This window comes from Marmota marmota, unplaced genomic scaffold, assembly GCF_001458135.2.
Source record: "Marmota marmota marmota unplaced genomic scaffold, marMar, whole genome shotgun sequence".
NCBI lineage: Eukaryota > Metazoa > Chordata > Mammalia > Rodentia > Sciuridae > Marmota > Marmota marmota.
In genome coordinates, this window is record NW_026000082.1 from 27651437 (window position 1) to 27665378 (window position 13942).

The 13942-nt window shown below is 36.1% G+C and overlaps 1 protein-coding gene across 6 annotated transcripts in view; it reads right to left on the bottom strand.

The window, feature by feature from the left end:
* Positions 1-13942, bottom strand: part of Ago3 (argonaute RISC catalytic component 3) — a 91629-nt gene that overhangs the window by 15052 nt on the left and 62635 nt on the right. For all 6 annotated transcript variants that reach the window (XM_048815754.1, XM_015485273.2, XM_048815757.1 and 3 more), the window contains 5 exons: positions 12290-12412; positions 11823-11956; positions 8941-9125; positions 3092-3251; positions 1991-2081 (listed from right to left, as the gene is read on the bottom strand). In XM_048815754.1, the coding sequence (XP_048671711.1) occupies positions 1991-2081; positions 3092-3251; positions 8941-9125; positions 11823-11956; positions 12290-12412 (693 nt within the window). The remainder of the gene's footprint in view (positions 1-1990; positions 2082-3091; positions 3252-8940; positions 9126-11822; positions 11957-12289; positions 12413-13942) is intronic.

Consider the following 13942-nt stretch of genomic DNA (forward strand, 5'->3'; position numbering starts at 1 on the left):
GGTATGCTCATACATTGCTGATGGGACTGCAACTGGTGTAACCACTCTGGAAAGCAGTAGGAGAGTCCTCAAAAAACTTGGAATGGAACCACCATTTGACCCAGTTATTCCACTCCTTGGTGTATACCCAAAGGACTTAAAATTAGCATATTATAGTGATGTGGTCACATCAATGTTCACAGCAGCTCAATCACAATAGCTAAGCTATGAAACTAATCTAGATGCCCGTCAATAGATAAATGAATAAAGAAGATGTGTTCTTTTTCACAGTGAAATATTAATCAGTCATAAATAAGAATGAAGTTATGGCATTTGCCAGTATATAAGAATATATCATGCTAAGTGAAATAAGCCAATCCCAAAAAACCAAAGGCTGGATATTCTCTCTGATATGCAGATACTAACACACAATAAGGGGTGGGTAGGAGGGAAGAATAGAAGTTAACTGGATAAGACAAAAGGGAATGAAGGGAAAGGAGAGGGTATGGGAAAGCAAAGACAGTAGAAATCAATCAAACATAAATTTCCTACGTTCATATATGAATACAAGACCAGTGAACTCCACATCATGTACAATCGTGAGATTGGGAAGTTATACTCCATGTATGTATAATATGTCAAAATACACTCTACTATCATGTATATCTAAAAAGAACAAATTAGAAAAAATGAGGAGTTCTTTTACTGCAAACTCCTAGATCTGACATCCTGAATCTGTAGTCAGTCTTCTTGGGCTGCAATTGTGTTGTGTATTAGGTCTTCAGAGATGTTAATCTTGGTTTTCAAACTGGCTATCTCAATTGTCCCCTTCTATGTCCTGTTTCATATTGTTACGTGTTTGAAGCAAAGGAGACATCAAAGTATGAACTTAAAACGTTATTCAGATCATAGCCTCAAGCTAGTTACTGGGCCTCCCTATTCTTTCTTCCAGGATAGTCTATATCAAATTCATGCTTCAAAAATAAAACTTAAACCATTTCATTCCCTTCATCCTTATCCCTAACAAAGACAATACTGAAATATATAAACAAACTCTTTGAACCATAGAAGTAACTGAAAATGCACAATCACAGAGAGATCACACAGACAAATTAAAACAGGATAATTTTTCTTGAGTGGGTACCAGGGATTGAATCCAAGGGCACTTAACCACTGAGCCACATCCTTAGCCCTTTTTATTTTTTGAGATAGTGTCTTGTTGAGTTACTTAGGGCCTCTCTAAGGTAATGAGGTTGGTTTGGAACTAATAATCCTCCTGCCTCAGGCTCCCAAACCACTGAGATTATAGGTGTGTGCCACCATACCGGGCTGAGTAACATAATTAACAAACTTGACTTAATATATATATAGAACTTGTAGTTTTCAAACCAGAATAATCATTCTTTTCAAAAACTCAAGGAAGTGGGCTGGGGATATAGCTCAGCTGGTAGAGAACTTGCCTCCCATGCAAAAGGCCCTGGGTTCAATCCTCAGTACCACCAACAAAACAAAACAAAACAAAAACAAAACAAACAAACAAAAACTCCATGCTCAAAAAGTCAAGGAGGGGCTGGGGTTGTGGCTCAGTGGTAGAGCACTTGCCTAGCATGTATTAGGCACTGGGTTCAATTCTCAGAATTGCATATAAATAAAAGAATAAAGTAAAGGTCCATCAACATCTAAAAAAATTAAAAAAAAACCTGAAGGAACATTTATGAAAGTTAGCTACAAAGAAAATATCATTAAAACTCAAAAAGCTGAAACTAAAATGTTGATATTGGTCTAAACTTTAGATAAAAGAAACCTGCCTAAGTAGTATCATAGGTTTAAAGCCATCCTCAGCAAATTAATGAGGCTGTAAGCAACCTAGTGAGACCTTGACTCAAAATAAAAAATAAAAATGGTTGGGGATGTTGCTCAGTGGTTAAGTATCCTTAGATTCAATCCTGGACCAAAGAGAGAGGAGGGGGAGGTGAGGGAGGGAGGGAAAGACCTGCCTAATGATACTCACAGCAGCAATAGAAGGTTTTTTCCCATCACCAGCAGGTGGATGAGTGACATCTGCTCCCAAAAAGATCACTGGTTGCTGGAACACAGAAGGTCTTAAACACATTTTTTAAAGGGGTTAGATAATTCATCATCCATTTATCTGTTTCACATGATTGCAACATAACTGCAAGCCACTGTCAGCACAGAGGAAGTCCTGAATAGACAGCTTCATAGGCCTCGACTACCAAGTGCTTTATCCTCTTAATTCAAGAATCCCTAGTCAATAAAGTAGAAACTGTCACAACAGAGCTGCCTAGCATTTTTGTGAGAACAATTTTTGTCTTAAGCAGTAAGTGCTGGTGGCTGCAAAGGGCAATTGATGCGAATGTTCTCTGTAATCAGAGTAATTATAAATATTAATCCACCAATTTTTCTCAAATTTAAAAAATCTGCTTATACATCAAGGAGAAAAAGAATCATTAGACTTTATATGGGAAAGATTATGGGAGTTGACTACTCCCCATCCTCTTGCCAAATGTATAAATTTGAGTAACATATAATAGTCACAAAGTAGTGAGCCTTTCCTTTTATTTTAAAATTATATCCTTTAAAATTCAAAAGACTGTTTTTTAGTTATTAAACTTGTTGAAAAAACTCAACACATCCCTCTTATTTATGAATCTCGTTTCATATTTAATAGGGATAAGGTGGTAGAGGGTGGCAGGGAAAAAAGGAGCTTTTTTTATTTTCCAAATACACATGGACCAAACTTGTTCTAATGCTTACGTATGTATATAAGTCAAGACAGTTAACCTCATGAAATCAGGATGAAGATGATTATTAAATAAAGGAAAAGCTCTTTTTAAGCTAGGCTCTCCAGTGAGAAATAAAGTTCTCAATATTTTCTGACAAGGCAAGAGGTAGTTTGCATACTAAATGAAAATAGGGGCCAGAGTGGGCCAATTCAAACTATTTTAATTTTTTTGCCAAAATGTCTACATATCCCATGGTAGAAATCATCAAGGTTATCTCTAAGTCAGAGCTTACAGTAATTATATGTGGCCATATATAGAAAAATAAAGACAGGAAAAATAATGAGAATTTTTATAAGTGATTAGCTTACCTTTGATGAGGTACAAGAATATTATTTATCCCGCCGAGTTTAACATTAATCTTTAGGCACAAATTTGAGAGAGTTTGAGGAGATGTTTTTATTACATTCTTCACTTGAACACACTGTGTAGCCATACCCAAAAGTGTATCTCCTACACGTTTCACCTCCGCTATGGAATAAATAAAATACCTCAAGTTAGAACAAGGACTTAAATCCACTTACTGAAAAATAAAGTTATTATGCATTCCCCCCTGCAATACATCCTTGTACTACAGGATACTCCAAATTACACCAAAACTAAAACAATGCTAATAAAACGTGAAGTACACTATCTTGAAGATTAGGTTAAGTATTTAGTGGTAATTTTTCTGATTGTTTTCTTCTTTGTGTAAAAAAAAGTATGTTTTTAGATTGGGAAAAAAAAACCCATATCTCTTCCAAATACAAAAAATTGTTGAGGTGGATACAATTAAGATGCAGAGGAGCTCCCTGCCTTCCCTCTCTGATAGCAAGTCAGAGATTTACAAATACCATTGGTTTATCCGCCCTCACTTTTCTTGCCTAAAGACAGGATGTAAATTTTTATTTACAACCCTTGGAATCTCAAAAGACAGTGCCTGAGGAATATGTGAGGGGAGTTTACTCCACTTGTGTTTTCCATATACGTCTTTCCCCACAGTTTCCCACTTCTGGAAGCCTGGGACTGCTTTCCTTTTTAATTTATTTATTTTTGTCAGTTCTCTAAAATTAATGTTCTTTGTTAGATATTCTATTTAAGCCAAACTCCATAAACACTACCGTGAACTAATTTTATCCCATGTGATACGCACTATATATTTTAATAAACTTGCATGGTTTTCTCCATTAATCTTCCTTTTGTTAGAGTAGTCTGTTTCAACTATGAACTTCTTAAGAGGTTGAGGAAAATAATTTTCCTCCCTTCATCATAAAAATAGTATCACTACAATAACTAAAAAAAAAACTATAAAACAAAAAACACATAATCCTTTATCTTTTATTGTACTCTTTTCCAGTAATTTTCTCATTTATACTAATGTACTTATAGTCAAAGTATGTTTATGTCTATCAATTTTAATCTCCAGCCTTTAGTTTGAAAGTGCTGAGGCATTACAGTGTAAATAATAAAAGATTCCTGTTCTTTGCCTCTTCCATAAAGGAAATCTAAGTCTAAATCTTTACCCTAAGGATTTCAGTTTACATAACTTTTTTTTTTTTTTTCCTCCTCAGTATTAGGGAATTGAACCCAGAGCCTCAAACATGCTAGGTAAGTGCTTTACCACTGAGTTACATCCCCAGCCTTTTAAAATTTTTGAGTTAGAATCTTGCTAAACTGCCCAGGATGTCCTTGAATTTGGGATCCTCCTGACTCAGCCTTCTGAGTAACCATGTGCAGATGGAGCACACAGAGAGATCTGAGTTGTGGGAACATGAGGTCAAATGAATAAGTCTATAACATAGGCCTACTGTGCTGACCCCCACAACTTTCACTTTTAAAAAGCAATTTACCTGTAGCCCTTCCTGGTGTAAGTCCACAGAATATGTTACATTCCTCAGCAAAATACCTATTATCTACAGGAGAAAAGCATGCTGGAAATGTGGATAAGAAGAACACAAGTTACTCTGAAGGGGGGTTATTTCTGTGACCCTTACACGGACCAGATCCTAAACATCAGGGAGCTAAAGATAATTTTCCCTAACCATAAAATCTATAAGAACAGGTTCCAATTAGAGGTGGTCAGCAAGAGCCAAAGTGACTTAGAGTTTCATGGCAGTGGGGATCTGAAAGTGTGATGTCATCCTGCTGTCAAAATCAAGAGGTAGGGCTGGGGTTGTGGCTCAGTGGTAGAGCACTTGCCTAGCATGTGTGAGACACTGGGTTCGATTCTGAGCACCGCATATCAATAAATAAAATAAAATCCATCAACAACTTAAAAAAAAAAAAAAAGTCAAGAGGTGGACCTGGGAGGGACTCTCTGAAACTGCCCTGAAACCTCCAATAAAACTGAAGGCAGGGAGAAGTGTTGTTGCTCTCTTCTCTGAGAGGACCCACTTTCTCCGATAAGAAGTTCCCCATTTCTCCTTTCCTATCCTTTCTAATAAACTCATGTTGTCACTCTCAGTGATGTGTCTAAAATCTTCCTGACTTGATCGCAAGAATCAGGGTTTGAACAGGGGTCCACTGCATTACCTATTTCCTGGAAGGCTCCAGCCCTGTAATAGTATCACCACACCCAGTACCGTAATGTGGAAAACATTTTAAAATTAAAACTGAGAACATACTACACATTGTCTTACAATCTGTCATTTTCACTTAAGAATATGGTTTTCAATCTCCATATATAGATTGCTCTTATTATTAATATAGTAGCAGTTATTCTGTTTTCCAATGCCACAATGGATCTAATCAGACTTATACTAATATATTAGGTTGTTCCAGATTTTCACTATTTCAAACAAAATATGTAACTTCTTCATCTTTACTTTATTATAAATTTCTTGAGGAGCTAGGTGCGGTGCAGTGGCTCAGGCCTGTAACCCCAGCAGCTCTGGAGACTAAGGCAGGAGGATCGCAATTCAAAGCTAGCCTCAGAAACTTAGCAAGGCCCTTAGCAACTCAGCAAGACCCTGTCTCTAAATACAATATAAAAAAAGGCTGAGGATGTGGCTCAGTGGTTAAGCACCCCTGGGTTCAATCCTCAGTACAAATAAACAAACAAATAAATAATTTTCTTCAGGATAAATTTCTATTATCTTCCTACACACATATATGTATATGTGTTTGTTATTTTTATAAAACATTTTTATAATAGGAGCAAATTACCTTTCAAACAGTATTATTCATCCAACAAATTTTTAATGAGCACCTAATACTGGTACTGTACAAAGATCTGTATATGAATCAATGCAGACATTGTTCCTGCCCCCAAAGAATTCATAGTCTAGTTATATAAACACGCTTTTAATTAAATAACTGCTCAAATTTAACAATACAATTGTGAAAATAATATTAAGGAGAGGTACAAGGTGCTGACGATAAAAGAGAAAGAATTTGATTTGTGAAGGTCAGGCAAATTCTCCCCTCAGAAGAAACTTCTAAACTGAAATTTGAAGGAAGAATGTGGGGTTGGGGTGTTGTTTAGTGGTAGAGTGCTTGACTAGCATGCATGAGGCACTGGCTTCAATCCCCAGCACCACATAGGAAAAAAAAACTAAACAAAATAAAGGTATTGTGTTCATTTACAACAACAACAACAACAAAACAGGAAGAATGTACATTCATTTTCTTGGTAAAGGTTGGAAAGTGAGGTATGAAAAATAACACAGTAGAAAGAAGACGATATACAGAGTCCCTGTGAGGGTCTGAAAATAAAAGGAAAATTACAATGAAAGCAACATTAAAAAAGCATCTCAAAATGGATTGGGAGACCACATAGAAAATAGGACTTACAAACAATTCCAGCTGCTGCTTAGAGTATGAATTTTGGTCACCGCCACCTTTTTTTTTTTTTTTTAATTTTTTTTTAGTTGTACATGGGTTCAATGCCTTTATTTGTTTTTATGTGGGCTAGGATTGAACCCAGTGCCTCACACTTGACAGGCAAGTGCTCTATCACTGAGTTACAACTCCAGCCCTCATCTCTACCTTTTGATTGAATGACAGAAATACCTAAACAATCAGACTAATTACACTGTACTCAGAGGCATGAGATGCATACCAAGTGGTTGTTATCCAACTTTTGTTTTATGGACATTTCCATTCTGTTTATACTTTCTTTTCTTTATCTTTTATTGATCAGGAATCAATCAAGATGTCTTTCAATAGGTGAGTGGATAAACAGTGGTACATCCATATAAAGACTTTTTTTAAAAAATATTTTTTTAGATGTTTAGACCTTTATTTTATTCATTTACTTATATGTGGTGCTGAGAATCGAACCCAGTGCCTCACACATGCTAGGCAAGCACTCTACCACTGAGCCACAGCCTCAGCCCTAAAGACTTTTTTTTTTAATTATTTTTTTAGTTGTTGGTGGACTTTTTATTTTATTCATTTCTTTATTTGCAGTGCTAAGAATCAAACCCACTGCCTCACACATACGAGGCAAGCATTCTACCACTGAGCCACAACCCCAGCCCCCATAAAGAAGTATTAATTCAACAAAAGAATGAGCTATCAAGTCCTAAGAGATGGAGGAAACCTAAATGCATACTGCTAAGTGAAAGAAACAAATCTGAAAAGGCTCCATACTTCAACTGCATCATATTATAGAAAAAATAAAACTGTAGAGATACAAAAAGATCAGCAGCTTCAGGAATTCAGGGCAGAGGCAGGATGAACAGGATTTTTAGCACAGTGACTCTATTCTGTATGATACTGTGATTATAATGCATTTGTCAGAACCCAAAGAATTATACAATACAAAAAGTGAATCATAATGTAAAACTGTTGGTTTATTTAATGTTCCCTTTAAGGGAAGAAGTTAATAATATCTGTGTAGGAAAAACTGCAGGGAACAGGGTGGTATATAGGAATTCTCTATATTATCTGCTCAGGAAGAGACTACATGGAATGTAAGCAAGTGTTGGAAGCTGTGTATAAATTATGGATATTATTTGAGCCATTAAGGCAGGGAAGCTGCTTTTCTAGGAAAGAAAGCCCAGATCACGCTGGTACCCTGCTTTAGCTCACAACCCTAGGATCAAACATAGCCACTGAGAGATGGGTGTAACCTTTCAAGCACCAAACAACCTGTTTACTTCAAGATCCCTGCCACCTTTGATCTATTTCCCCTTAAATAAAGGATTGGGGTCTTTTTCAGTTGTTCAGTTCCAGTTCCTATCAGGGCTGGAAGACCCATCAGACACTGCCCTTTTAAATCTAATTTCTGACTTTGTGTTTTGTTCCTTACTGAATATTTCAGACTTTTTATCTTCTCAGGAGGCTCACACCACCAAGCAGGAATCTATTCTACCAAGCAGGAATCTGTTCTCTTCCTCTAAGACAGGTTCTTGGTATGTTGATCAGTCTGGTCTTGAATTCATGAGTTCAAGTGATCCTCTTGCCTCAACCTCCTAAGCAGCTGGGCCTACAGGTGTTGTCACTATGTCCTGCTTAGCTTGTAAACCACCCCCACAGGCAAGAAGACAAATTAGGAGCTATGGAAATACTTTGCTTCCCAGTCATAGTGTATGAGAAATCCTGTATGGTGACACACACCTGTAATCCCAGTGACTTGGGAGGCGGAGGCAGAAGGACTGCAAGTTTGAGGTCAGTCTGGGCAATTTATCAAGACCAGTCTCAAAATTAAAAATAAAAAGGACTGGGAATGTAGCTTAGTGGCAAAGTGCCCCTGGGTTCAATCCTCAGTACTGAGAGAAAAAAACTGTATGAGAACATATACTATTCTTCCTTTTTTCCTTCCTTGCTTCCTTATTCCCTCCCTCCCTTTCTATCTTCCTCTAAGACAGGTTCTTGGTATGTTGATCAGTCTGGTCTTGAATTCATGAGTTCAAGTGATCCTCTTGCCTCAACCTCCCAAGCAGCTGGGCCTATAGGTGTGTGTCACCATGTCCTGCTTAGCTACAAAATTATTTTCTCAGGTCTCTTCTTGAACAATTTAGTTTACTGATTTAAAAGTAACATGCACGACTTACTGTACCATAAAATATGTTTTAGTATTTGAAAGCTACAGGATACATAAGCCTAAAATGAATATCAAGTACCTGAAGAAAAATGCAGATTTTTTTCTTTTATGGTACTTTGGGTCAAATCCAGGATCTTATGCATGCCAGGCAACACTCTACCACCTGAAAATGCAGTTTTAATATATCCTTACCATACACTGGTGTCTTTCCTGGCAGGATGACAATAATGAGCTGTAACCCAGAGTATGTATTCTTGAGGTGCCGGAACATGGGCTCTACGCTGTCTGCGCCCTGTGCGTATTTGCAGAAGCATGGCTGGCCCTGGATGGGCATCCCTGCATCCTTGGAAATCTTACGCAGTTGGTCTGTGAAACCCCTGGAAGAAGAAACCATTAAATATAAAACTTGTCTAGTCATTAATACCTACGAAATAGTAATGAAAAGTATAGAAAATGAATGGAGGATGAAGTGAAGATTTGTGTGTTCCATATACACATAATCATCGGATTACTGATGTTAAGGGCAACATCAGGTCAATAACGTATAGAAATCTTCCTCTATTCTCAGGGAATATGTTCCAAGGCCTCCAGTGAATATATGATTCTATGGATAGTACAGACCTTATAATTTAATGCCTTTTTATCTTAACTAAGCACTTATGCACTGAGGATGTAATTTCTGCAGTTTTTTTCTTTCTTAACATTTACGAAAAAAAAATTTTACTGCATATGATTTTTTTCTCTCCTTATTGATAAATTTCACTTTTTCACTTAAAGGGATCACTTAGTTTTTTTTTTTTGTACTGGGGATAGAACCCAGGGGCACTTTACTTCTGAGCTACATCAATACCACATTTTATTTTTTACTTTGAGATAGGGTCTTGCTAAATTGCTGAGGCTGGCCTCAAACTTTTGATCCTCCTGCCTTAGCCTCCTGAGTAGCTGAAATTATAGGCATGTGCCACTACACCTGGCTATAGCTTTTCTTTGGCATATCCAAATTGCCGGCATCAGTATTCTTACACTTTGGGGGCATTATTATGAAAAACAAGGTTATTTGGTGGGCACAGTGGCACATGTCTCTAATCACAGCCACTCAGGAGGCTAAGGCAGGGGGAATCACAAGTTGAAGGCCAGTTTTGGTAACTTAGTGAGATCCTGTCGCAAAATAAAAATAAACAGAGCTGGGGACGTAGCTCATTGGTAGAGTCCTTGAATCCAATCCCTAATGAGTTCAAGATAATACATGATTTTAAATACTATAGCATAAAATATGGTTACCTAAACACAAGAACTACAGTACCAGAGCAGTCAATCTGATAACCTAGATGGCTACTAAGTAACTAACCATGTACAGCAGGGTTCACTGGACAAAGGGATGTTTCATATCCCAGGTGAGGTATGACAGAAAGGTGCAGAACAGTGCAAGATTTTATTATACTACTCAGAAAAAAAGTATATCTTTAAAACTTATGTGCTGAACTACTAATTTCTGAAATTTTCTATCTAATATATTTGGACTACATTTGATGGTAGGAAACTGAAACCATAGAAAGTGAAACAATGCGTAAATGGGGACTCTTGTATTTTATAAACTAAAAGCATACTATACCATTATATGGTATTTAGTAGTTTACAAGGGGCATTAGGAACAGAGTGTACTGGTTAAGAGCTCAGCTCTAGAGTCAGCATGGAGAATTTCAATTGTAGTTCTGCTACTTACTAGTTATGAAATTTCAGACACATTTACCCCTTTATATTTGTAAAACAATTACTTACATTATAGGATTGGCAAGAAGACTAATTGAGATAATACATGTAAAATACTTAGCACATTACCCAAGACCATTGGTAAAAGTTTGAAAATTTCAGCTAATACATGTTTTCTAATGTGATCTTGACAAAATCCATTGAGAGACACAGGTCAGGTATTATTTTTATTTCATAGATTAGAAAACAGTTTCAGGGAAATAAGTGTTTGGCAAAGGTTAAATGTTAGCTAAATAGTAGAACCATAATTACAATATAGTCCAGAACTTCCACAGTATGACCTATCAGACCAAGAGAGCAGGAAAGATTTTTGCCCTGAGAGGAGATGAAAAACATGAGAAGGAAATTTAAAAACAAACAAAGAAGGCATTTTAATGTATTTTCACCTACATAAAAAAAGGACAATATCTTATTTATTTATTTATTTTAAAGGAAAATCCTGATTCCTTGAGAAGATACCTTGGTCTTTCTTTCTTTTTTTTTTTTTAAAAGAGAGAGAGAGAGAGAGAACTTTTAATATTTTTTTTTAAAGAGAGAGAGAGAGAGAGAGAGAGAGAGAGAGAGAGAATTTTAATATTTTATTTTTTAGTTATCGGCGGACACAACATCTTTGTTTGTATGTGGTGCTGAGGATCGAACCCGGACTGCACGCATGCCAGGCAAGCGTGCTACCGCTTGAGCCACATCCCCAGCCCCGACAATATCATATTTAAAGAAAATTCTGTATTTAACATAAATGAGTAATGATGGGAGGAGCAATGAACCTCATTTGTTTTGTTAGTTAGTTTTTGGTGACAGGGAATGAACCCAGGGGCACTTAACAAATGAACCACATCCCCAGCCCATTTTATTATTATTTTCCAAATTTTGAGACAGGGTGTCACTCAGTTGCTCAGGGCCTCACTAAGTTGCTGAGGCTGGATTTGAACTTGCAATCCTCCAGAGACAGATTAAATAAATTATTCATGGTAATAAAGTGGCAAAGCTGGGAACTGAACCTATTCTATCTGCCATTAAAAGACAATGATGCTGCTACTATACCATATAATCTAGTCTTTTAGGATGTCCACAAGCATGAATCAAAGACTTACTAAGACTAACACATTTAGGAATCTTCAAAGTATCAAGAAGAAACATTTAAAAAAGTTCAGTGATATGTGTGAAGCCTTGGGTTCAATCTCCACTACCACCAAAGAAGAATGAAAAAAAGTCCATGTTGAAGGAACATTTGTTAGAACAAGACACGAGTAATTTAAAATCCAAATACAAATAGGCCCTGAAACCAAAGTAATGACATTCCTTACTTTAAAATTTCTTCTCTGCACTGCCTCTGTGTGGCAAAACAAGCTATAGCCCACATTTTGATTTCAACTCCTGTGTGGAACTGTTTTCCTCGCATATCCCATACTCCGTGGCTTGGTGTTGCCACTGTCCGATTCTATAGGAGAAAGAGAAATAACTTGGCAAAAAAGAACAAAAACTTTATGGTGTATTCTGATGAGTCAAAAATAAGTATTTCAAATTGCTGAATTAATATAAATCTGATATTTTATAAGAAACTGGCTATTTTAAATCAATATTGTTTATAATTTTAATATTAAAAAACCCCCCAAATTCCACTAAATTCAAGCAAGGACATTTACTTTGAAATTAAAAAAAATATATTGTTGGAATAACGAAAAACTTTCTAAAATTCCAGACTTAGCTATGATACCCTTCTCTCCATTCTTACAAAGTACCTATATTTCATTAAAAAACCAAGAGGCTTTACCCGTCCTCCATACTGGAGCATAGGTGCTGGAAGTACACGTCCGGTTACATGGGCCATTTCATCTCGAACTTTAAATTGAAACTCCTGAACAAATGGATCTGTTTCATAATTTGCACTTCTTACCTAACAACAGGAAAAGTTTGTAGTTACTCTCAAAATTCCCCTAGATCCTGTATTTTACTCATTAAAGCCCTTTTTTTTTCTTTTTCTTTCTCTTTGTCATCTATGTTTTGCAATAGGTCTCATCAATGGTGCCCTAACTGGAGAATGGAGAATCTTAGCTTGGGGATTATGGTCATGAATGGATTGTAGGAAGTCTGTGAAGTCCTTGGTAATTCATACAAAATTTAAATGTATATATTAGATTGAATAATAAGATTTTAACTATTATTGATCCATGAAATTAAAAAAAATATTTATTCTTAAGTTTTAGGTAGACACAATATCTTTATTTTACATTTATGTGGTGCTGAGGATCGAACCCAGTGCCTCGTGCATGCTAGGTGAGCACTCCACCACTGAGCCACAACCCTAGCCCCTGATCCCTAAAAATTTTTAATGATTGAACCTAATATGTTTTGAGAGGGAGAAATACTTCACCTTTAGTTAAGATCCTCTGATTACAGGGAACCCAGACACATATTACTAAAATTTATTTCCTATAAAGTTTGATAGAAATATTTAAAATTTTAAGACTTTTAAAAACTACTTTATGATTTATATAAGTTTACTTCAGAATTTTCAGATAAACAGTTCTATATCATAAAGTTTATTTAATGGAGTACATTGGAGACAGGTAAGAAAGCCAGAATGAGTTATAGGTTATAAATTTTTCACAATATATCTTTATATACAAAGAGAGAATTCAGTATTAGATTTCACCATAATTCATGCTTACAGCATACTATATTAGGTGTTTTTCAAAACATATTCACTTGTTCTCAGAGTGAAGGTCAAAGTTACAAAAAAAAGATGGTGTTCAACTTCAAGTAGAAATCTATTAAAGAACTATATAATCTAAACATGTGAACAGAATTTCCATATAATAAGAAGGAAAAGCAGGCTGGGGTTGTGGCTCAGCAGTAGAGCGCTCACCTAGCACATGCAAGGCGCTGGGTTCAATCCTCCGCACCACATAAAAATAAAATAACTAGGGCTGGGGATGTGGCTGGGGATGTAGTAGAGTGCACACCTAGCATGCATGAGGCACTGGGTTCAATCCACAGCACCACATAAAAATAAAAAATAAAGATATTGTGTCCACCTAAAAACTAAAAAAATAATAATAAAATAACTAAAATAAAGGTATAAAAATATTTTAAAAAAGAAGGAAAAGTAATTTTCTAAAATAGTCAATAATGTATCTTTTTCTTCAAACCTAACTGCCATTTATTTCTGTTGTGTGTTGGTTTATCTCCACAGTGAGGTCATAAAAAAATAACAACTACTATTTACCAAGACTTACTATAACTTGTTTATAGCTAAGTTCTTTTTTTTTTTTTAAGAGGGAGAGAATTTTTTAATATTTATTTTTTAGTTTTCGGTGGACACAACATCTTTGTTTGTATGTGGTGCTGAGGATTGAACCCGGGTCATATGCGTGCCAGGAGAGCGCACTACCGCTTGAGCCACATGCCCAGCCCGATAGCTAAG